Source organism: Hemitrygon akajei, chromosome 7, assembly GCF_048418815.1.
Source record: "Hemitrygon akajei chromosome 7, sHemAka1.3, whole genome shotgun sequence".
In the NCBI taxonomy this organism is placed as follows: Eukaryota; Metazoa; Chordata; class Chondrichthyes; order Myliobatiformes; family Dasyatidae; genus Hemitrygon; species Hemitrygon akajei.
Genome location: NC_133130.1, coordinates 167,099,108 through 167,125,009, shown reverse-complemented (window position 1 = coordinate 167,125,009; position 25,902 = coordinate 167,099,108). Strand labels below are relative to the sequence as shown.

The 25,902-nt window shown below is 42.7% G+C and overlaps 1 protein-coding gene across 1 annotated transcript in view; it reads left to right on the top strand.

Annotated features, from left to right (window-relative positions):
- The window catches only part of mrrf (mitochondrial ribosome recycling factor), a 69,785-nt gene extending 51,599 nt beyond the window's left edge, over positions 1 to 18,186 (top strand). The window contains exons 6-7 of the mRNA XM_073052529.1: positions 6,724 to 6,883; positions 16,539 to 18,186. Coding sequence (XP_072908630.1) covers positions 6,724 to 6,883; positions 16,539 to 16,616 — 238 coding nt within the window. The 3' untranslated portion in view covers positions 16,617 to 18,186. The remainder of the gene's footprint in view (positions 1 to 6,723; positions 6,884 to 16,538) is intronic.
- The last annotated feature ends 7,716 nt before the right edge of the window (positions 18,187 to 25,902 follow it).

Below are 25,902 nucleotides of genomic sequence, written 5' to 3'. Positions count from 1 at the left end.
AGTACATGTACGTTGCCATATATAACCCTGAGATTTATTTTCTTGTGGGCATACACAATAAATACAAGAAACATAATAGAATCAATGAAAGACTACACACAACAGGAAGGACAAACAACCAGTGTACAAAAGATAACAAATTGTGTAAATACAAAAAGAAAGAAAAAGCAATAAAAATAAACTTTGGAGTTTTGGAGCTTCTTTGGAGCTTAGAAAAATAAAGGGCTATGGGTAACCCTAGGTAATTTCTAATGTAAGGACATGTTTGGCACAGCTTTGTGGGCCGAAGGGTCTGTATTGTGCTGTAGGAACCATAAATATCGAAAACATAAGATGAGTCCTTGATTATCAAAGTACATATATGTCACCATTCATTTTCTTGCAGGCATTCCCAACAAATACAAAGAAACATGAAAAAAACTAAGCAATAATAGAAAGAACATGAAATGAAATATCCTTGAAAGTGATTCCATAGGTTGTGGGAACAGTTCACTGTTGTGATAAGTGAAGTTATCCCTCTGGATCAAGGGCCTGATGGTTGAGAGGTAATAACTGTTCCTGAACCTGGTGGTGTGGGTCTTGAGGCTCCTGTGCCTCCTCCCTGATGGTGACAGTGAGAAGAGAGCATGGCCTGTGTGGTGGGGGTTCTTGATGCTGGATTTTGCTTTACTGTGACAACACTCCATGTAGATGTGATATTTCCCTACATATTGTTTTGACAGCTAATCAAAATGACGGTTGTCAAAGACTGATTGATTTGTTGGAAAATAATTACAAGTTTCGCACTTTTAATTTCAGTGATCAATTCTAAATTTAAAGAATCCTGTAATTTTAATAAAATAAAATGTAAGATATTGGAAGTGTATAAATGTTTATTTTATAACCTCCTTTTGACAAAAAATTAAAATTCTTACTCCAGTGACAAAATGCAAAGTTGGCGTTAAATATAGAAAACCATTATTTCAGCCTTAATATGCAAAAAGGCAAAGCAATTTACAATCAGTATATTTTAATCCATGCGTTATGAAGTAGACTGTATAATATGGTCTATTGTTAGTAAAAATCAAAGCTTGTTATTCATGTAAATAGAAATGTAACAAGTGTTTTCACATGCTGTAAAAGAATAGGAACTTTAGATACTATCTAATCATAGTTATTAAGGAAAATTTGTATTTTAAATTCAAATTACTTCTTCATAATTTCAGTTGGCCCTTGGTAATTATGCAAGATGAAGTTCGGAGTCAATTCTAACCACATAGCTTTCTGGGCTACTGTTACAATGTGAGATTGTTTTAATAATGAACCTGTAATTCTCACTGCACTGCTGCTGTAATGAAGGACAGTGAAATGTCAAGGTCTTACCCAGACATACAGTAACGTGTTGTAACATGGGCTTACAAGAATTAATTCCAATTCGTATATGTTCAAAATAATCTTTTGGGACTTGGAGCATGTTATCCAAATTGTCTTGAGCAAAAGGTGAATTGGATTTTTGAATATTTTCACATTTAGCTCGATGTGTATTTTGAATTTTGCAAGGGCATAAATAGAGAAGTTAGTCCGTGGCATTGTGTCCCAGCAGTACTGGTCCATGGGTCACGCAGTCTTCATCCATACCCATCTGGAGACTCGCTCAGCAGCCTCTGTGATGATCCTGATGGCTCTTTTCCTTACAGCCCTAAGGAGGGCATAGGTTGTGGTGTAAAGAGGAACAAAAAAATTGTTACTCTCAATCTGATGCAGCACAATAAAGGGAAATAAAGAGCTGATGTCTTTCTTCATCAGGACTGGAAAGGAAGGGGAAAGAAGCCAGAATAGAAGGTTGGGAGAAGAAGAAGGAGTACAAGCTTGCAGGTGATAGGAGAGACTGGGTGAGGGGGAAGGGGAGTGTGGAAGAAGGAATGAAGAAGCTGGGAGGGGATAGGTGAAAGAGGTTGAAGAAGAAGGAATCTAATAGGAGAAAGCAATGAACCATTGAGGAGGGGAAACAGTGATAGGTTGGTGAAGAGAGCAGAAGGGGTGAGAGGGTAACTAGAATAGGGAATAAATAAGGACAAGAGAAACTCCGGATCCATTGCAGCAAACCAGAAGCCTCGGATAAATAGTTCAGTGCATGTTGCTCTCAGTGCAAGGGGTAAAGCCTTCGCCTCTAGAGACCAACAGGAGCTCAATAGATGCCACTGTGATTTATGTAGAGCCATCAAGGTGGCGATACAGCAACACGGGGATTTGTCCCATCCAGCACTGGATGGTTTTCATTATGGCCGCTTCCTGTTTCCGTTTCTGCCTGTAGGCGGGCAGGAGCAAGATGGAGGAGTAGTCAGACTTTCCAAACAGAGGGTGGAGAAGTGCTTTGTAAGCATTGTGGTAAGGAAAGTAGCAGTGGTCGAGTATGTTGGCAGAACTTTACATAAGATCTGGCCAGCGACACTTGGTTAAAGTGTCCAGTGGTGATGAAAGCGGCCTCAGGGTGTGTGGGTTCATGGATATTGATGGTTTCACAAAGTTCATTGAGAGCCAGGCTGGTATCGGCCTGTGGTAAGATGTGTAATAACATACATGAATTCTCTAAGCAGCCAGAAAGGTCAGCATAGCAGCATAAGGTACTCCAGATTTGGGGAGCAAAAGGATTTGAGGGTGTGCGCACTACCTGGGTCGCATCAAGCATTCTTCACCATGAAACATACTCGTACACCTTTACTTTTCTCAGAGAGGTCTTTAAACCTGTCTATGTCTATCCAAATACTTGTGTATTTGGTCCCTTAAAATATCTCCCAATAACTTACCCACAACTGGTGTCAGACTCATCAGTCTATAATTTCCTGGTTTCGTTTTTGAGGCCTCTGTCGGTTAGAATTGACCATGAATATTGCCTCCTTGCTGTCTAGTTATGCAGCCCGGGCAATGTGATATGGGGAGCAAGCTGTTGCCCGTGTAGCTGTTTGCGGATACAATAGTGTCTTTTAAGAGCCTCTCAGATAGGTACATGGAGCTTAGAAAGATAGAGGGCTATTCACGAGAGAAATTCTGGGCAGTTTTAGAGTAGGTTACATGGTCAGCACAACATTGTGGGCTGAAGGGCCTGTAATGTGCTGTAGATTTCTATGTTCTATATACAAACGCTATGTTTAAACACACAATAAATATGTACATAAGGTAGCTTATATGCTGTACATAGACTGATTATGTGTACATAAAGTGACACCAGGCTGTTCATAGACGTCCCCATTTTCCTTTATTCCCTTAATATCCAAAAATCTATATTTCTATTCTGCATGAGCTCAGTGACCAAGTCTCTGGGATCGAAAATTACAGATTTTCACTACCCTCTCACTGAAGAGACTTCTCAGAATCAGAATCAGGTTTATTATCACTGGATTATGTTGTGAGATTTGTTGTTTTGTGGCAGCAGTACAGTGCAATACATAATAAAAAAACCCATAAGTAACAATAAGTATGTATTAGTTAATTAAGTAGTGCAAAGAGAGGGAAAAATACTGAGGTAGTGCTCATGGGCTCAGTGTCCATTCAGAAATCTAACAGCAGAGGGTAAGAAGCTGTTACGAAAGTGTTGAGTGTTTGTCTGCAGGTTCCTGTACCTCCTCCTTGATGGTAGCAATGAGAAGAGGGCACATCCTGGATGATGGGGGTCCTTCGTGACGGATGCCACCTTTTTGAGGCATCACTTTATGGAGGTATCCTCGATGTTAGGGAGGCTATTGCATATGATGGCGCTGGCTGAGTTTACAGCTTCCTGCAGCTTTTTTCCGATCTTGTTCTTCTCTCAGTATAAAATAGCTGACCGTTGTTCTGTGACCCTGGTTTTAGATGCTTTAGCTGTGGTGGGGGGGTTGGAAACAATCCTTACTCCCTGATGCAGGCTCTCAACACGAAATGTTAACTATCCCTCTGCTTCTACTGATGCTGCTTGACCTGCTGAGTTCATTCAGCAGTTTCTTATTTTTTGCTCCACGTTCTAGTGACTGCTGTCTTCTGTGGTTCCAATCCTTACTGTTAAGCCCTGTAAAAATCTTATCATCTTTTTCTACTTAAGCCCACTGGGGAATAGGCCACTTAGAGCAGCTCGCCAGAGTTCTCTGTCCTGGGCCAGTCTTTTAGTTGCCTTGGCATTTCTGTATCTCTGGGTTTTTGTAGGATGTGTTTGCTAGCCCCGGGTCCAACCCTGCTCCTTTTGCAGCCAGGCTTAGAACGTTCATGATGGAGTTCTGTAGGAATTTTGTAACACACACAAAATGGTGGAGGGACTCAATCAGTCAGGCAGCGTCTATGAGGAGGAATAAACAGTGAATGATTCAGGTCAAGACCCTTCATCAGGACTCGAAAGGAAGGCAGAAAGGGAAGATGCAGATGCTATGGACACAGTTCCTCAAACACAACCTTGTTTTCTCTGGAAAAGGTTCAGGAAGCGTCTATTACTTGTATCCAAACTGGAGATACAAAAGGGTTATAAATGAGATCAAAGCTGCAAAGGCAAGCAAGTCAGAGAACATCTATAGAGGAATAAGCAGTCAACTTTATAGACCAAGACCTTCAAAGTTCAAAGTAAATGTATTATTAAAGTACTGTACATATATGTCACCATATACAACCTTGAGATTCATTTTATTGCAGATATTCACAGTAGGTACAAAGAAACACTATAGAATCAATGAACAAACACAGTAAGATGGAAAAATGCCCATTTGCAAAAGACAATGAACTGTGCAAATACAAAAAAGAAAAAATAAATAAATAAACCATAAATATGGAGAATGAAATGAAGAGTCCTTGAAAGTAAGTCCACAGGTTGTGGGAACAGATCAGTGTTGGGGTAAGTGAAATTATCCATTCATGATAAAGTCCTGATGAAGGATCTTGACCCAAAACATCGACTGTTTGTTCCTCTCCACAAATATTGCCTGATTTGCTGAGTTCCTCCAGCACTCTGTGTGTTGCTCAAAATTTCCAACATCTGCAGAATCTCTTGTGTTTAAGGATTTTGTAAATTTCAATGCGATCTCCTCTCAGAGAGTATAATCTTGGTCTACTCCATCTCCTGTGGCAGGTATGTTATCCCTGGAATTCCTAGAGGATTAATGAGTCCTCTATGGCAAGTGCATCCTTTCTCAGTCAGTACTAGTTTATTTGGTTTGGCACAAATTTGTGGGCTGAAGTGCCTGTTCCAGTGTTCTGTGTTCTATGAAAATTACAAGTAGGCTAGACAAGGGAGATGCAGTGGATGTTGTGTATTTGGATTTTCAGAAGGTCTTTAACAAGGTGCCACATGAGGCTGCTGAACAAAGTAGGAGCCCATGGAATTACAGGGAAGTTACATACGTGGATAGAGCGTTGGTTGATTGGCAGGAAACAGAGAGTGGGAATAAAGGGATCACATTCTGGTTGACTGCTGGTTACCAGTGGTGTTCCACAGGGGTCCGTGTTGGGGCCGCTTCTTTTTACATTGTATATCAACGATTTGGATTATGGAATAGATGGCTTTGTGGCTAAGTTTGCTGATGATACAAAGATAGGAGGAGGGGCCGGTAGTGCTGAGGAAACAGAGAGACTTGGATAGATTGGGGGAATGGGCAAAGAAGTGGCACATGAATTACAATGTTGGAAAGTGTACGGTCATGCACTTTGGTAGAAGAAATAAACGGGCAGACTATTATTTAAATGGGGAGAGAATTCAAAGTTCTGAGATGCAACGGGACTTGGGAGTCCTCATGCAGGATACCCTTAAGGTTAACCTCCAGGTTGAGTCGGTGGTGAAGAAGGCGAATGCAATGTTGGCATTCATTTCTAGAGGAATAGAGTGTAGGAGCAGGGATGTGATGTTGAGGCTCTATAAGGCACTGGTAAGACATCACTTGGAATACTGTGTGCAGTTTTGGGCTCCTTATTTAAGAAAGGATGTGCTGACATTGGAGAGGGTTCAGAGAAGATTCACTAGAATGATTCTGGGAATGAGAGGGTTAACATATGAGGAACGTTTGACTGCTCTTGGACTGTACTCCTTGGAGTTTAGAAGAATGAGGGGGGACTTCACAGAAACATTTTGAATGTTGAAATGCATGGACAGAGTGGATGTGGCAAAGTTGTTTCCCATGGTGGGGGAGTCTAGTACGAGAGGACATGACTTGAGGATTGCAGGGCGCCCATTCAGAACAGAAATGCAAAAAGATTTTTTTAGCCAGAGGGTAGTGAATCTATGGAATTTGTTGCCACGGGCGGCAGTGGAGGCCAAGTCGTTGGGTGTATTTAAGGCAGCGATTGATATGTATCTGAGTAATCAGGGCATCAAAGGTTATGGTGAGAAGGCGGGGAAATGGGACTAAAGGGGAGATTGGATCAGCTCATGATGAAATGGCGGAGCAGACTCGATGGGCTGAATGGCCAACTTCTGCTCCTTTGTCTTATGGTCTATGGAAACTAGCTCTCTGCCCTATAATTTTATTACAAATAAAATTACAGATGATCTTGATCAGCTGAGTAGGTGGGCAGGCTAGAATTCTCACATACCGTAATTTTATAACCTTCTATCCAATGTCCCCTCAGTCTCTGCTGCTCTGGAGAAAACAGTTCCCGCTTGTTCACCCTCTGCTCATAGCACGCATCCTCTAAAGCGGGCAGCATCGTGTACATGTGTACATCAGGCGTTTTGTTTCAATTCATGCTTTATCTTTCTGGGATTTGCTTTGACATCGTTAACTGTTCCCGCAGGGTGACCAGAGAGCACAGGGAACATCTAGCCAAACTTGCAAAGCAGATAACAAACAAGTCAAAGGAATCGCTGCGAAAACTGCGCGCCAATGCCATTGCACAAGTTAAGAAATCAAAGGATTCTGTCTCTGAAGATACAATCAGACTGCTGGAAAAGCAGGTCAGTGGAGTGTCTTAATACAATATGGTTGCAATTTTCCCACCACTCCCCCTTCCCCCTCCTTTTAATGTTTTCTTAAGTGTTTCTTAAAAGCACTATAATAATCTTCTAACCAAAGGCATTTGGTGTTCCCAATTGCACCATAAGATTGCAAATGAGAAATTTATCTTTGGTTTCTGGCACTAAACGTGTGCTATCAGGTTTGCTTGCCTCCTGCACACTTTTGCTCTCGCTCTCTCAATCAGATCAAGATTCAATTTCAAGATACAAGCTTATTTATCACTGTACGTCGAAACACACAGTGACATGCGTCATTTGCAGCCACGGCCAACGCAGTCCAAGAATGTGCTGAGGGCAGCCTGCAAATGTTGCTGCACGTTCAACTCAGCAGATCAACACAGAACACAACAAGCAACAAAACAACAACAGCAAAACAAAACAGATAAGAGATTCTACAAATGCTGGAAATGCAACACACACAAAATGCTAGAGAAAGTCAGCAGGTCAGGCAGCATCTATGGAGTGGAATAAACGGCTGAGACCCTTCATCAAGGCTGGAAAGGAAGGAGGGATGATGACAGAATAAGGTGGTGTGGGAAGGGGAAGGAGCGTGAGCTGGCAAGTGAGGTCAAAGGTGGGTGGGTGGGGGAGGGTGCATGAACTAAGAAGATGGGAGGTGATAGGAGGAAGAGGTGAAGAGTTGAAGAAGAAGGAATGTGATAGGAGAAAAGGGTGGACCATGGGAGGAAAGGAATGAGGAGGGGCACCATGGGGAGGTGATAGGCAGGTGAGGAGAAGAGGTAAGAGGCCAGAATTGAGGAAGAGGGAGGGGAAACAGCAAAACAAGCCCTGTCACTCCTTCATACACAGACCTCTAACCCCAGGATGGGTCATTAGGGAGCAATCTCTCCCCTAGAATCCTGTCTTTGTTCATGTTGCATACCCAGATTGAACAAAAAACATACAGGCTGCATTACACAATGATTGTGGTCAGAAGAGATTATCGGTTGACTGCACTGATTATCACTGATTGAGAAAGCTAGTGATATTCAGGAGCACGGATAACGACTAAAGATTAGCTGTAATTGTCACATGTACATCAAAACATGAGGTGAATTGTGCCGTTGGCCAACACAGTCTGAAGATGTGCTGGGAGCAGCCCACAAGTGTCCGAAGTTCAAAGTGTATAAATTATACAACCTTGAGGTTTGTTTGCTCACAGGTACCACAAAGCAAGAAGCCCAGAACCCAATTAAATAAATAAAAGACCAACACCCGAAATGCAAGAGAAAAGAAAAAAAAGCACAAATCATGGAAACGATTGAAGCAAACGACAATCTGAACCAAAAATTGAGTCCTCAGATCCAAACCCCAGAGCAGCCCAGAGATTCGCTTATCAGTTCATCATATTAGCAGGCGTGGAACATAGCAGCCAGGGTAGTCTTCATAGCCTTACCACCATAGAGAGAGAGAGAGAGAGGAGTGACCATTGTGGAGCATGAGCATGGAGAAATGTTGCCGGGCTTCCAGCGTCAACAGCTTACCAACCGTAACCCATGTGTCTTTGCAATGTGGGGGAAATTGGAGCATCTGGTGAAAGCCTAACTGTGACAGGAAGAACATGCAAACTCCTTATAGACAGCAGCAGGAATTGAATTCTGATCTTCCGGTTGCTAGCTCTGTAAAGCATTATGCTGACTGCTACGTTGCTATGCTGGATATATCAATGATTTGGATAAGAATGTAGAAGGCATGGTTAGTAAGTTTGCAGATGACACCAAAGTAGGTGCTGTGGTGGTTAATTAAGAAAGCTATCAAACATTACAAGGGGATTGATCAACTGATTAGTGGGCCAAGGAATGGCAAATGGAGTTGCTGGGCTTGCACTTTATCCCTTGGGACATGGGAGACCAAGAGGAGATCTTATAGAGGTGTATAAAATCTGAGAGTCACAGATTGGGTGAACACACTCAATATTTTTCCCAACATTGGGGAATCAAAAACTAGAGGGCACAGATTTAAGAGGAGAAAAGGAAGTTTTACTGTAATAGGAACTTGATGGGCAGGTTTTTTACACAAAGGGTGTGGAATGAGCTGCCAGAGGAAGTGGTTAAGGCAGGTGCAATAACATAAACACGAGATTCTGCAGATACTGGAAATCTTGAGCAACACACACAGAATACTGGAGGAACACAGCAAGTCAGGCAGGGGAGAGGAATAAACAGTTGATGTTTTGGGCCGAGGGGAATAAACATTTGATGTTTTGGGCCGAGGGGAATAAGCGGTCGATGTTTTGGGCCGAGGGGAATAAGCGGTCGATGTTTTGGGCCGAGGGGAATAAGCGGTCGATGTTTTGGGCCGAGGGGAATAAGCGGTCGATGTTTTGGGCCGAGGGGAATAAGCGGTCGATGTTTTGGGCCGAGGGGAATAAGCGGTCGATGTTTTGGGCCGAGGGGAATAAGCGGTCGATGTTTTGGGCCGAGGGGAATAAACGGTCGATGTTTTGGGCCGAGGGGAATAAGCGGTCGATGTTTTGGGCCGAGGGGAATAAGCGGTCGATGTTTTGGGCCGAGGGGAATAAACGGTCGATGTTTTGGGCCGAGGGGAATAAGCGGTCGATGTTTTGGGCCGAGGGGAATAAGCGGTCGATGTTTTGGGCCGAGGGGAATAAGCGGTCGATGTTTTGGGCCGAGGGGAATAAGCGGTCGATGTTTTGGGCCGAGGGGAATAAGCGGTCGATGTTTTGGGCCGAGGGGAATAAGCGGTCGATGTTTTGGGCCGAGGGGAATAAACAGTTGATGCTTTGGGCCGAGGGGAATAAACAGTTGATGCTTTGGGCTGAGGGGAAAACGCAGTTGATGTTTTGAGCTGAGGGTAATAAACGATCGATGCTTTGGGCCGAGGGGAATAAACAGTCGATGTTTTGAGCCAAGGGGAATAAATAGTTGATGCTTCGAACTGAGATCATTCCTCAGGACAAATACAGTGACAGCTTTTAAAAGGCAATTGGACAGGTACATGGATTGGAAAAATCTAGAAGGTTATGGACCAAATGAATCAGCATCAGGGATTCCCACTATCCAGGCCATGCTCTTTTCTCACTGCAGTTTATGGACTCATGTTCAAGGATTCTGCACCCCATACTCTGTGTTATTTATTGATTTAATACTATTGTATTTGCATAGTTTGTCTTCTTTTGTACATTTGGTCATTTGTCAATCTTTGTGTGGAGTTTTTCCAATGATTGTATTGAACTTCTTTGTTCTACTGTGAATGTCTGTAAGAAAATGAGTAGTATATGGTGACATATACATACTTTAATAATAAGTTTAGTTGAATTTTGAACATTGAAATGCTGGTAAATGAGACTAGTTTGAATAGGACTCCTTTGGTTGGCATGTATGAGATGGGCTGAAGGGACAGTTTCCCTATTGTATAATTCTCCAGCTAAGTATCAACATATGATTCCCGCAGAGGCATTTGCTGCCATTCTGACCAACAAATATTCAAATGCTTTTGCGCCCCATGTCGGGATTGAGGCCCATCATTGGTCGGGGTTGACCATGGATGTTGTGTTCTAGATGTTTATGTGACACCCAAGCCAGTATGCAAGTCAAGGCAGAATGATATGGATAGCAAACTTGCCCGTGCTGTAGGCTCTCCCTCTCCACACAACTGATGAGTCTAAAGGAACAGCAGAGATCAATACAATTTGACACCAACAACATCGCAGAAGTTGCCAGTCAGCGTTGAACTCAGCGTAGGACTGCCTTGAGGGCTCCAGCTCAGGAATTTTTCCCTCGGGGCTTACTCCCAAAGCCTTTCCCATGAGTGGATATAGCCGCAAGGCAGCAGAGCTTTGAGATCAGAGCTTTCCTCCTCCTAGACAAGATGCCAAGGGCTGATGAGCCCCATTTGCCTGAAATGATGGGATTTACGGTGCCAGAAACCTGCCTTTGCCCCTTCTCCTGTCAGTAGAATTGGTTCTGCCAGGCTTAGTAGCTAAGGGCCAGGAGTTGGTTGTCAGAGGCACGCCATTGTAAGCATTTAATAGGTAGTGGGAGCTTATCCCTGCTCCTCCTCATCCTCCAGTGAATACAACCTTAGGAAGCCATGTCAGGATACCAGTAGATCTATAAGCTGTAGAGCAGTGGGAAAGTGAAAAGGGCAACAGAAGTAAAGACGAAAGAAAGTCTGACCATTGTGTTGCGCTCAGTTCTGGCTTTTCTGCAACCTTGCAGAGATTGTTACATGGATCAGTATTGTGTGTACATGACGTTTTGATCAATTGCCAGAACGTCAGTGCTCTGCGGCGTGCCCTATAATCACCCTGCTTCTGCAAACAAAGATTTTTTGAAGTTTGTCGAATGGTTAATTTGCTTGGGGTTGAAATTTAAGATTTCTTACTTGGTGGCCCAATTAATTGGATGAAAATAAAGAATTTATAAAGAATATCCATTCCATCTCTTGTGGTTTTACTGATATGGAGTCCAGCACTGCACAGACGTGAGGAGGGAGAGGGATAAGGGTAAAAACAGGCTTTCTGACTGTGTAACAATTTCACAGATTGTGTGAGCCAGGTTAAAATCCTATCAAATCAAATCAAATCTGACCATCAAAGGTCCAGTGGCTTCAAACCTGAACTGCAAATCTCGGTCATATCAATAGAAGTCCAAGTTAGCTTGGTGGAGGAGTTGGTACTGGTTTTCAAAGACAAACCCATTTTGTACTAATCAACAAAAACACAAAATGCTGGCAGAACTCAGCAGGCCAGACAGCATCTAAGGGAGGAGGTAGTGACGACGTTTCGGGTCGAAACCCTACCTCCTCCCATAGATGCTGTCTGGCCTGCTGAGTTCTGCCAGCATTTTGTGTTTTTATTTATTTCCTGAATCTGCAGATTCACTCGTGTTGCCTTTGTACTAATCAACATTTGATACTGAAATTGTTATTAACATAGAACAGTACAGACCGTTTGTCCCATGATGGTATGCTGGCCTTCTGAATTGAATTGAATTGACTTTATTTCTTACATCCTTCGCATACATGAGGAGTAAAAATCTTTCTGTAATGTCTCCATCTAAATGTGCAATGTGCAATCATAGTAATTTATAATAAGTAGAGCAGTCAATGTAATATAGAGTACACTCAAATCAGCATGAGTTCATCATTCTGATGGCCTGGTGGAAGAAGCTGTCCTGGAGCCTATTGGTCCTGGTTATATGCTGTGGTACCATTTCCCGGATGGTAGCAGCTGGAATAGATTGTGGTTGGGATGGTTTGGGTCCCCAATGATTCTACGGGCCCTTTTTACACACCTGTCCTTGCAAATGCCTTGAATCATGTGAAGTTCACAGCTACAGATGCGCTGGGCTGTCCGCACCACTCTCTGCAGAATCCTGTGATTGAGGAAAGTACAGTTCTCACACCAAGCAGTGATGCAGCCAGTCAGGATGCTCTCAATTGTGCCCCTGTAGAAAGTTCTTAGGATTTGAGTGCCCATACCAAACTTACTCAACCATCTGAGGTGAAAGAGGCACTGTTGTGCCTTTTTCACCACACAACTGATGTTGTACAGACCACGTGAGGTCCTCGGTGATGTGAAGGCTGAAACCCTTCATCACGACTGGAAAGGAAGGGGGAAGAAGCCAGAATAAGAAGGTGGGGGAGAGGAGGAGTAAAAGCTCGCAGTTTATAGATGAGACTGGCTGAAGAGGAAGTTAGGTGGGTGGGGAAAGATGGATGAATTGAAAAGCTGGGAGATGATATGTGGAAAAGGTAAAGGGCTGAATAAGAAGAATCTGATAGGAGAGGAGAGTGGAGAAAAGGAAGGAGGAAGGGAACCAGAGGGAGGTGATGGGCAAGTGAGAAGGGTTGAGAGGGGAACCAGAGGGAGGTGATGGGCAAGTGAGGAGAAGGGTTGAGGGGGGAACCAGAGGGAGGTGATGTGCAGGTGAAGAGAAGGGGTGAGAGGGGAGCTAGAATGGCAAATGGAAAAAGACGAGAGGGGGAAGAGTACAGATGCTGGTCTGCACATCCCTCTTCCTGACTAGCCCCGATGAAGGGTCTCAGCCTGAAACATCAACTCTCAGTTTCCCTCCATAGATGCTGGCTGACCTGCTGAGTTCCTCCAGCGTTCCAAACGCATTGTTCCCGACATGAGTCACTGTGGTCACTCGAATAGCTGCAACGATTTTTTCCCCTGATCTTTCCTTCTTGCTTCCTGTGGGGAAGCACCTGGGCTTGCTGACTGCACAGACCATAATAGTGAAGGCCAATTAATGTTGCTATAGATATCGTGTATATCAAAGATTAAATGGTTGCTAAACAAAGGAAGATGTAATTATACAGCATAGCTACATTAATTTTCTGGTAAGTGATACTGCAGCCAAAACCCTTTGCAGATCACTGTAGCCTCTTGCATGAATTCCTGTAATTACTTCCTTCTGACTGTCGTTTAGATTTGACCCATTTTATAATTCTTTAAACTTTAATGGCTATAATCGAGATACCACTTGCAGAAGTTTGTGATGTTGTCCTGAAACAGGCAAATAGATTTGCTGAGGATAAAAAGGCTTTTTGTGCATTGTGGAAGGGTGTTATTTGGATTTCTGTGTATTTATTTAACAATTGCTGATTTTTTAATATTATTTTAAATAGTTTGCACTTTAGCAAAGGAAATGTAGTGATTCTAACACCATGGGAATTCCCCCTTTAAACAAATCTTTTAAACATGGGCTCTGAAATCACATAATCATTGTAAGTGGCTTGACACCTTAAATAAAGTAACGCTGAGAGTAATTTCTTCCGAATGGGTTAAGTGTTCAAACATGGTATTATAACGGAGCAAATTTAGGGTTCGCTGTAAGAATGCTGGAAAGGTTTAACTGAATTACAGGAGCTGTGTGCACTAATTCTGCTTGTTACAGGTAGGGAATAGCTTCCACATACATTTAAAATGTCAACTGTATGAGGTAATTTTCAAGATGACATTCGGTTATTTTTATACCTGGACCACAGTACATATAGCATGGGCATGTGAAATGATCTGACAAGGGTCAGCTGCAAATCAGTGCAAATCAAGGAATAATTGAACAAAGAAAAATCACGCTGGACTATCTTTGCTCCTCTCAGTGCTTCTGCATTAGCTGATTTCTGCTAAGCCATTAATGGTCTATATTTCCCTGTTCTCTGCATGGTTTAGTACACCAGCAGGTTTGACGAATCCTGTCTCTCCTGACGCTTTGAAAGGGCTCTCCAATTAATCTGAAAGCCCCGCAATTTCTCCAGCATGTTTCCATTGACACTTTAACTTGTAGTTCACTGATTACCAAGCCCAGCAATACAGTGCCCTCAAAAGGTCAGCTCATCAATTTGTCAGTTGTCAGCGTTGAGTTATCTTCCATCGATTGGCCTCTTACAGATGAACAGGGTGAGGGACAGGAGCAGAGAAAAGCAAGCCATTCGGACAAAGATGTGAGCCACTTGTGTGATGTTTGCTGGGGCTCTCAGGAATTTCAGCTCCTTGCCAGCTCCATTGCCCAGTGGTACTGTAATCATTTGGGACAGAGAAATGCCGATATTAAGACCATAAGACATGAGGTGAATAATGAACCACCCAGGGATAGTTACTATATTCACAGGGTCTTATTGGAGAAGATGATGTCCAATTAAACTATTGGATTTCTTTGGGACACAATGTACCTAAAAGGTGAGAGATATTCTACTCATAGAGTCATAAAGCACAGACACAGGCTGTTCAGCCCATCTGGTCTTTGCCCAGCAAGGTGCATCCAAGCTAGTCCCATTTGCCAGCATTCAAAGTTCAAAATAAACTTATTATCGAAGTACATACATGTCATAATTTTCTCTCAGTAGATATTAGACAATAAGACCATAACACATAGGAGTGGAATTAGTCCATTTGGCCTATCAAATGTGCTCCACCATTCCATCATGGCTGATTTATTATCCCTCTGAACCCCATTCTCCTGCCTTCTCCCTGGAACCTGTGACACCCTGAATCATCAAGAACCTATCGAAGTTTCGAAGTAAATTTATTATCAAAGTACATGTATGTCACCATATACAGCCCTGAGATTCATTTTCCTGCGGGCATGTTCAGTAACAAGAACCATAATGGAATCAATGAGAGACTGTACCCAACAGGGCAGATAAACAACCAGTGTACAAAAAAAGACAACAAACTGCAAATACAAAAGAAAACAATGAAAATAAATAAATAAGCAAATAATATCAAGAACATCAGATAAATTATGCTTGAAAGCGAGTCCTTATATTCTGGGAACAGTTCATTGATGGGCCAAGTGAAGTTATCCCCTCTGGTTCAAGACTCTGATAGCTGGGTAATAATTGTTCCCAAACCTGGTGGTGTGGGTCCTGAGTCTCCTGTACCTCCTTCCTGATGGCAGCAGTGAGAAGAGAGCATGGCTTGGATGGTGCAGGTCCTTGTTAATGGATGCTGCTTTCCTGCGACAGCACTCCTTATGGATGTAAACCTCCACTTTAAATATACTCAATGATTGGGCCTGCACAACCATCTGTAGCAATGAGTTCCACAGCCCTTTACATAAAGATGTATTCCTACATTTATATCAAAATGATTATTATGTGTCAGTGTTTTGTCCCTTTGTTCGGGGTCTTTTTCAGTAATTCTCATTATGTTTGGCTGGCTGGCGGTGTAGTGACATCTGCACCAGACTTTGAGGCAAGTGGTCCCGGGTTCGGATCCGGCCAGCTCCTTGCCGGCTCTCTATCTGTGCTGGGTTGAGTGTCAAGCTAGCAACTTGGCTTTGTAACAAAAAACTGACAGAAAATGCTAAAGAAACAGCAAGGTTGCCATCCAATGTGCCACAAGGCGTGGAAAGGAACAACAAACAAAACATTGGTAGAGCCCTCAACTTTGACACCCACATACATCTGCAAATTTCACACTGCCCTTGCCACCAGTGAGTAAGTGATAACTTAAGGTGCATTTGAATTAAATTTATTAAAGTCAGCAGAGCTTTATACAGTTATCATGCTTTACTTAGGTCTCAGTGTTGCTGAATAATATGTAAATCTCTGAAATCAAAACAGGAACTGCTGCAAACGCTCAGCAGGCCAGGCAGCCTCAGTTAACGTTTCAGTTGGAAGATCTTTGTTGGGAGAATCAAAATCTCTTTGGCACATGCTTGCTCGTTATCTTTCCATCAAATCACAGAGCAGTACTGCATGGTGCCCAATTTCCAGCATTCAGCCTATATCTCTCCGTGTACCTGTCCACATGCCTCTTAATGATACTGTTGTATTTGCTTCAATCACTTTCTCTGGCAACTCGTTCCATTTTACTCATGACCATCTGCATGTAAAAGTTGACCCTCAGGGTTGTTTTTAAATCTTTCCCTTCACACCCTAAACCTATGACCCCTCCCCTTTCATTAAATTAAAAGAAAACTCAGTTTTATGATGATTTATTATAATTAGACAATTTTAAAACTAAAGCTCAGTAAAATGTTTTTTTCCATTTTATTCTGGTGTCTAATGCATAATGATGAAATGCTAATTCAGATTATTTATAAAATGGATTAACAAGGATTGTTAGGAGATGCAAGGGTTAAGCTTTGCTGGTAACTTGCTGTGTATTTCTTTGTAGATTCAACAGATGACAGAGGATGTTACTGCTGACATGGACAAACATCTTGTGGCTAAAACCAAAGAACTGCTGGGGTGATCAGGATGGGGAAAATGTGCGAAATGAGCTGGGAATAAGCAAAGCCTTTTCCCTGCTCCCTTCCCCCACCTCTATTCCCAAAAACCTAGTGCTCCTGTTTGTAAGTACTGGCAGTCAGAGAGTTTATTCCGGAGACCATTTTCTACGTGTTCCTAAAGAAAGATTTGCATTTAATTACTTCCTTTCACACAGTCTAAAGCTCTGAAGTACTTTTGAGGTGATATCACTGTTAAAATGCAGCAGTCAGCTTTAAACACAGCGATCTGCCTGGCTCAGCTGAAGAGTTCAAGAACACAGTTATCTTTCAGCCCACAGAATCTTGGAGGATCCTTCATCTGATAGGGCAGACAGAGCTTCATCTCTCCTGAAAGAAGGCACCTCTGACAGTTTAACCTTCCCGTGGCACTGTGCCCGTATGTCAACTCGTACTCAGCTGTACAGAGTGAGACCGGTACCCTCAACCATCTGACTCTGGGGTCCATGGACCCCTTGCTTACTGGTTTACGGCATAAAAAAGATTGGGAACCCCTGATCTAACTCCACTAATACACATTACATAGCCTGTGAACTTTAATGAACTATGGAACATGGATTCTATCCACAGAGCAGTGGGTGCAGAACCCCTGCCCATTATTCTCCTCACTTCTTGTTAACTGGGGACAGGGTGCGCATCAAATTTCACCGTTCCTGATCTTTATGACTCGGATGACTACTTTCAGAATAATGGTCTACAGGTTATCTCCTGCGGAGGTGAACATTTCTATAAATGGAAGCTTTCTTCTCCTCCTTATCCTTAGTTCTGCATCGCACCACGTTACACAATGGTCACTGAAGGTACTCTGTACAATGATGAGGCTTGATGCATCTTCATTCTACACACTTGCTGCTACAGTGCCACAGTAGGGTAACAGTTAGTGTGACACTGTTGCAGCTTGGGGCATTGGAATTTGGAGTTTAATTCCGGTGTCCTCTGTAAGAATGTTTGTGCATTCTTCCTGAATGTATATGTGTTTCTTCCGAGTGCTCCAGTTTCCCCTCTCAATCCAAAGGGTTACCAGTGAGCAGGTTAATTGGTCATTGTAAATTGTCCTGTGATTAGGTGGTGGGTTACTGAGCAGCTCTGCTCGTTGTGCTGGAAGGGCTTGTTCTGCATTGCATCCCAAATTAATAAATGAATAAACAAATAGATAGATACAAAAAATGCAATTGACATTTCTAACCAATGTGCCTCAGTAACTTCATTCAGTGAAGCAGAATAATTCAATTTAACAGATGTGAGAAGAAGCCTGCACCATTTTATCACTCAAACAATGATAATAATTGGGATGTTCTTTTATAATACTACCAACAGAAATTGTGATTGTAAAATAATTGTTCTTTTCACAAAATTCCCTTCCAGAAATCTATAAACAATATGAGCTGATGTGTTTCTTAAATCATCGCTCATGTCTTATTGATTTGCAACAGGTGACTCCGGAAATAAACGCAAACAATTTTATCTGACTATATTTAATGTTTTGCATCAAAATCATGTCTTTCCTGAATAAATAATTCAGTGCTGTGGTTTTCATTTGTGGCTGTAGAAAAGTTTTATTTGGAGAAGTTTGTAATTTTTCTAAAATGTCAAGAACCGTATGGCCTTTACAGAGTTCAATTTCCCATTGTTAATTTGGTTCAATATTCAAGCATCAATTTCTGGAAAATGCAGATTTTGTCATGAGTTAGATGTATGTATTGGTGGTCCATGAGCCAGTCCTCGTCAGGGCATCAGAGGTGGACGAGGTCAGCAACTTTAAATTTGTCAGTGTTACCATTTCAGACAACCTGGTCTGGGCCTAGCACACAAGTGTAACTGCGAAGAAAGCACGGCAGTGCCTCTACTTCCTTAAGAGTTTGTGAAGATTCACTGCGACATCTAAAACTTTGACGAATTTCTGTTGATTGGTTTTGGAGAATATATTGATTGGCTGCATCACAACCTGGTATGGGAACACCAAAGCCCTCGAATGGAAAATCCTACAGAAACGAACCTCAGTGTTGTATATGGTTAAAGGGGTTAATGGGGTTAAGAGGAATAATAAATCAGCCATGATGGAATAGTGGAGTTAACTTGATGGGCTAAATGGTCTATTGGTCTAATTCTGCTCCCATGTCTTATGGTCAAAGGTTAGTAGAATTTTGTTGGAAGGGATGTAACAATGCACAACATGCTCAATCTTCAGTCTTTCTTCAGGGTTTATGAGGTGCCAGTTTGAAAGTCAAATATTCCTGAATCAGAGTATGGAGGCGACTCGGCTGGCAATGTTATCCGAGCTTGGGATCTGTCATCGACTGTCCATCTCCTCACCTCTCTGAGGTCACACCAGGTACCCTTAATACGTACTGTAGGTGGAGGCAGTGAAATCAGACTCAGATACAGATTCACATGCACATTAAAACATACAGTGAAATGTGTCATTTGTGTTAACAACCATTACAACCTAAGGATGTGGCAGTCTCCACCCGCAAGTGTCACTGCACCAACACTGTATGCCTTCAATGTTCAGCAGAACAATGTAACACACACACAGTGCTGGAGGAACTCAGCACCTCAGGCAGCATTTGTGGAAATGAATAAAGAGTCAACTTTTTGCCAAGACCCTTCTTCAGGACTGGAAAGGAAGGGGAAAGATGCCAGAATAAGGAGGAGGAGGGAGGGGAGGAGGACAAGCTAGAATGTGATGGGTGAAGCCAGGCGGGAGGGAGAGGTAAAGGGCTGGAAATGAAGGAATCTGGTAGAGAGGAGATTGGAGCATGGGAGAAAGGAGAGGAGGAGGAGCACCAGGGAGAGGTGTTAGACAGGTGAGAGGAAGAGGTTAGAGGTCAGAGTGGGTAATTGTAGAAGGAGGTAGGGGAAAAAACCACAAATCCTTCTCCTCCCTCCCAGCCACCCACTTACACACTCAGATCATCCTCCAACCCCAGGACAGGCCACCTCTGAGCACACAAGATGAGATTAAATCACATGAACTCTTAGTTTTCTGGCATGAAACAGGATTGCAGAGGTGATAGATCCGTAGAGCAGTACAGCACAGATACTGGCTCTTCGGCCCCTCTGTGCCAAATCATTAAGTTGCCTGCACCTGGACCATACCCCTCCCATCCATGTACCTGTCCAGATTTCTCTTTAATTTTGCATTTGAACCCACGTCCTCCACTTCTGCTGGCAGCTCATTCTGTACTTGCACCATCTTCTGAGTGAAGAAATTTCCCCTCATGTTCCCCCTAAACATTTCATCTTTCACCTTTAACCCATGGCCTCTAGTTCTAGTCTCAGCTAATCTCAGTGGAGAAAGCCCGCTCACGTTTAATCTATCTGTCTTTCATTATGTGCCATGTAATATGATGTGGCTGATCATGGTCTTTCCATGACCATGATTGTTCTTGGCAAAGTTTTCTACAGAAGTAGCTTGCCATTGCCTTCTTCTGGGTGGTGTCTTTACAAGACTGATGTCCCTAGCTGTTAACAATACTCTTCAGAGATGGTCTGCCTGGAGTCAGTGGTCACATAACCTGGACTTGTGACGTGCACCAGTGACCATCCACCACCTGCTCCCAACGCTTCACATGACCCTGATCGGGGCTAACCGGGTGCTGTACCTTGCCCAAGGTGACCTGCAGGCTAGCAGAGGGTAGGAGAGTCTTACACTTTGTTTGGTAGAGACGTATCTCCACATCACCCTATCTATACCCCTCATAATTTTGCATAACTCTATCAAATCTCCCCTCATTCTCCTACACTCTAGGGAATAACCTATTTGACCTTTTCAAGGTGAGTGTGACAATTTCTTAAAGTGATCAAATTACCTTTCAAGATTCAGTATAGTTCATTGTCATATGAACTATAATGAAATTACTTGCTTGCAGCATAATGAAATTACTTGCTTGCACAGAGTAAACTAACTGTGTGAAACACCCCGGTTTCCTTGGCTGTGTAAGTCTGGGAAAGACAACTTGCCAAACTCTTGTGATTGAGACGTGCTTGATCCCACCCCAAACCTTGGTTTGTGTGGATGCTGTGTCATTGCCTACCCTGTTACAAATTATTGCCATGAAGTAACAGATGATTACACTGTGTACAATTAAAGGAATTATATTCATGAATTTTAACTGAAGGGTTAGTAAAGAATAACAAAAAGAAGATAGCCTATTCTAATTAAACAAACAAATGTGCACAAGTTGGAGCTCATCTTCAACTTCTCTGTCACTCACGCACTGGGCCCTCGGTCAACGTGAAACCACACACCACCATTCGAAAGTCGCTCGCAATCCATCGCGAGCAAACAGATCTCCCACCGGATCGTATACTACTGACTGGTTCTCCACACGTCTACTTTCTTTATCTCCTCTTGAAACAAAACCCCAAGCCCAACCTTATTGTACCTCACCAAGAAAACCTCCCTCTAATTGGATGGCACATCAGCCCTTGTCTTCAACAATAACCCAAACAGGCTGAAATCAGAACAGCGGCTAAATGAAATACCTACAGCATAACAGTAAAGGTGTGAACCAGGGCATTACACGTATATACATATGACATGTTTGCCTTTATTATTTGAGGTATTGAGTTCAAAAGTCAGGAAGTTATGTTGTAGCTTCATAAAATTCTAGTTTGGCCACATCTTGAATATTGCATACAATTCTGGTCACCCCATTATAGGAAGGATACTGAGGCTTTGGAGAGGGTGCAGAAGAAGTTTACCAAAATGCTGCCTGGATTAGAGGGCATGTGCTATAACAAGAGGTTGGACAAATTTGGGTTGTTTTCTGTGGAGCAGAGATCTGATAGAGGTTTATAAGATTATGAGAGGCATAGGTAGAGTAGACAGACAGTACCTTTTTCTCAGGTTTGGAATGCCTAATATCAGAGGGAATGCATTTAAGGTGAGGGGGTAATTTCAAAGGAGATGTGATGGGCAAGTTTTTCACACAGAGAGTAGTGGGTACCTGGAATGCACTGCCTGGTGGTTGTAGAGGTAAATACATTAGGGGCTTCTAAGAGACGTTTAGATAAGACATGAATGTGAGGAAAATGGAAGGATATGGACACTGTGCAAGCAGAAGGGAGTAGTTTAGTTGGCCATTTGATTACTAATGTAATTGGTTCTGCACAACATTGTGGGCTGAAGGGCCAGTTCCTGTGCTGTACTAGTCTGTGTTCTATGATAAATACAGCGACAAGCACAAAACAGCAGAATGGTTTAAAGACTGTAGTGGTAAGCCTGTTGTACAAAAAGAAATGCTAAAGAGACAAAAGAGCCTGCAATGTGGTCTTGAAAATAGCCCCAAGGGGAGAAAATCGGCAGCAGAAATAACAGGAGCTGAAGACACGTCCCAACTCCACTGAAACGGAAAGTCCGTGTATTTGTGTTTCACAATTGACTCTGACTTTATGGTCACTTGCTAAATAAAATGGGAACATATGTGAGTCGGAAAGAAATAGTGTGATTATTTGGATCAACTCAGCCTGGTTACTTTGGAATTGTAAATTCAGGATTTTTGAGCATTATTAATAAATTATGTGATGTGAGTTGTGTGTGGGCACTCTGGGATACTGATTTAGAATTCCTGAAGGTAAAATTAGGATTGAAATTCCACCTATTGAAATTGAAATTGAAATTCCCTGTAACTCTGCGTCTGTCAGGCCTGAATAGGTAGGTAACTCCCAGTATCTGCCCAGCTAACAGGAGTCTCCTGCCATTCGTTTTCAACTCATTACCTGCAGCCTATTTAAACTCAGCTCTCATCCACAATCCTTGTTTACTCATCGAACTAGCCAACCTCAATCAGTTGCTCCCAGCCTTAATGTATCTTGTTGCCTTGTGGTGTTAAGTATCTGTTCTCTCTTGTTTTGTGACCCTTTGTGGCTTGTTTGTCTATATTTCCTGACAGTATCTACAATCCCTTAAACCTACAAGATCAACAAAATCACCCCCATTCCTCTGGACCAGGATCAACTTTCACCTGCAGATATGAACCAATATCTGCTGAAGGGTCTCAGCCTGAAATGTTGACTGTACTCTTTTCCATAGATGCTGCCTGGCCTGCTGAATTCCTCCAGCATTTTGTGTTGCTTTGATTTCCAGCATCTGCAGATTTTTTCTTGTTTATGCACTAATATTTGTACAGTTGGCTTGATTTATTTACTTAGTGATACAGCATAGTAACAGGTCCTTCCAACCCAATGAGCCCATGCACCTATGTGACCAGTTAACCTACCAACCTGTATGTCTATGGAACACGGGAGGAATCTGGACCATTCGGAGGAAACACACATGGTCACAAGGAGAAGATACAAACTCCTTACTGAAAATGACAGGATCTCGGGTTGCTGGCACTGTACTAGCTTTACGTTAACGACTACATCACTGCGTCCTCGAGGGAGAATTACCGAGATCTTCATTAACAACGGTCAACATGCGAAAGACTCTGAATAAAAGGTATACATTTTAGAATAATTCATGTTAGCAGAATGGTTCTGATCTGGTGAGGGGTTCAAAGCACACTGTAGCTGGCTTTAAATTCTGAAGTGTACGGTTCTTTGGGCACCACAGTAGCACAACACTATCACAGCTCAGGATTTCAGAGTTCAGTTCCAGCACCTTCTGTAAGAAAGTTGTGTGTGTTCTCTCCGTGAGCATGTGAGTTTCCTCTGGGTGCTCCAGTTTCCTTGCACAGTCAAAAGATGTATGGATTAGTAGGTTTTCTGGTCATTGTAAGCTGTCCTGTGATTGGGCTAGGGTTAAATCGTTGGGTTGCTGGTCGATGCAACTCTGGGCTGGAAGGGTTCTGTTCTGCTCTGTATCTCAGTAAATAAAATAAATAAAATGAGAGGAGGAGACCTAAGGTGAAAGTGCTTGGAGTAATTGATATCTGGAAGGCATTGCCAGAAGGGGTATTGGAATCAATACAGTAATTTCCATTGATGGTGCTTGACCTGCTGAGTTCCTCCATCATTGTGTGTGTGTTGCTTAAGGTTTCCAGCATCTGCAGAACCTCTTGTGTTTGTGTACCAAAAAAGGCTCCAAAAACAGTATAACACCAGTGTTTCAGCTGGACAAGAGATTCTGCAGATGCTGGAAATCCTGAGATTCTGCAGATGCTGGAAATCCTGAGAAACACAAAATGCTGGAGGAACTCAGTAGGCCAGGCAGCATTTGTGCAGGGGAATAAATGGTAGACATTTTAGCCTAAGCACTTCATCAAGACTGCTCATCAGGGTCTCAGCCCAAAATGTTGACCGTTTGTTCCTCTACCTAGATGCCTGATAGCCTGCTGAGTTCCTCCAGCACTTAGTATGGATGTGTTTCTACATTTCTGTTATTTTTCTGTAAGGATAGAATTTTGACCAGGACCGACCATAATTGAGACACAAACTGCAAAGTCAAAGTAAATGTATTAACAAAGTACATATCTGTCACCATATACGACCCCGTAGGGTAATGTAATTGGTGGAAATGTTCATAATTCACAACCACTGACTGAATTGGGGTTCACTGCAAGAGGCTGATCTGATGCAATGACACAGTTATGTATAAGGCTTGTACTGCACTTTGTCTACAGTTTTATGGAGTTCAATAAATTGAACTAAATTGAATTGAATTAACTTTATTTCTTACACCCTTCACATACATGAGGAATAAAAGTCTTTATGTTATGTCTCTGTCTAAATGTGCAATCATAGTAATTTATAATAATTTATAGTAATTAGAACAGTCAGTGTAACATAGAAATACAATCAAATCAGCATGAGTTCATCAATCTGATGGCCTGGTGGAAGAAGCTGTCCTGGAGCCTATTGGTCCTGACTTTTATGTTGCGGTACCATTTTCCGGATGGTAGCAGCTGGAATAGACTGTGGTTGGGGTGACTCGGGCCCTCAATGGCCCTTCGGACCCTCTTTACACACCTGTCTTTGTAAAAGTCCTGAATCATGGGAAATTCACAACTACAGAAGTGCTGGGTTATCTGCACCATTCTCTGCAGAGTCTTGTGATTAAGGAAAGTACAGTTCCCATGCCAGGCAGTGATGCAGCCAGTTAGGATGCTCTCAATTGTGCCCCTGTAGAAAATTCTTAGGGTTTGGGGGCCCATACCAAACTTCCTCAATTGTCTGAGGTGAAAGAGGCCTTTTTCACCACACAGCTGGTGTGCACAGACCACGTGAGATCCTCGGTGATGTGGATGTCGAGGAACTTAAAGCTGTTTACCCTCTCGACCCCAGATCCATTGATGGCAATAGGGTTAGCCGTCTCCATTCCTCCTGTAATCCACAACCAGCTCCTTTGTTTTCGTGACGTTGAGGGAGAGGTTGTTTTCTTGACACCACTGTGTCAGAGAGATGACTTTTTCCCTATAGGTCACCTAATTATTGTTTGAGATAAGGCCAATCAATGTAGCGTCATTGGCAAATTTAATTAGCAGATTAGAGCTGTGGGTGGCAACACTGTCATGGGTATACAGGGAGTAAAGGAATTAACTTAGTACACAGCCCTGAGGGGCTCCTGTATTGAGAGTCAGAGGGGTGGAGGTGAGGGAGATCCAACAGGAAGTCCAGAATCCAGCTGTACAAGGCAGTGTTAAGGCCGAGCTCCCTGAACTTTTTGTTGAGCCTGGATGGAACTATAGTGTTGAATGCTGAACTGTAGTCCAAGAACAGCATTCTCACATAAGCATCCTTCTTTTCCAGATGTGTAAGGGCAGTATGTAGAGCAATGGCTATTGCGCTATCTGTCGATCGGTTGTGTCAGTAGGTGAATTGTAGGAGGTGCAGTGTGGGTGGTAGCATGCTGCAAATGTAATCCTTGACCAGCCTCTCAAAGCATTTGCTTATTATTGAGGTGAGTGCGTCAGGACGCCAGTCGTTCAGGTGTATAACCTTGGTCTTTTTTGGTACAGGGACAATGGTGGATAATTTGAAGCAGGAGGGCACTGTACACTGGGAGAGGGAGAGATTAAAAGCGTCAGTAAACACACCTGCCAGTTGTGCTGCACACATCCTGAGTACTCACCTTGGGATGCCGTCCAAATGAGATGGATTTTTTTTTCTTAAACATAAAATGCCTCATCATTTTATTTGCAAAAACCTACAACCCTGATATTCATTTTCTTGTGGGCCATTCACAGTAAATACAAAGAAATATAAAAACAAAAAAAAGCAATAAGTATAAAGATCGTGAGATGAAGAATCCTAGAAAGTGAGTCCATAGGTTGTGGGAACAGTTCAGTGGTGGGTGAGTGAAGTTAT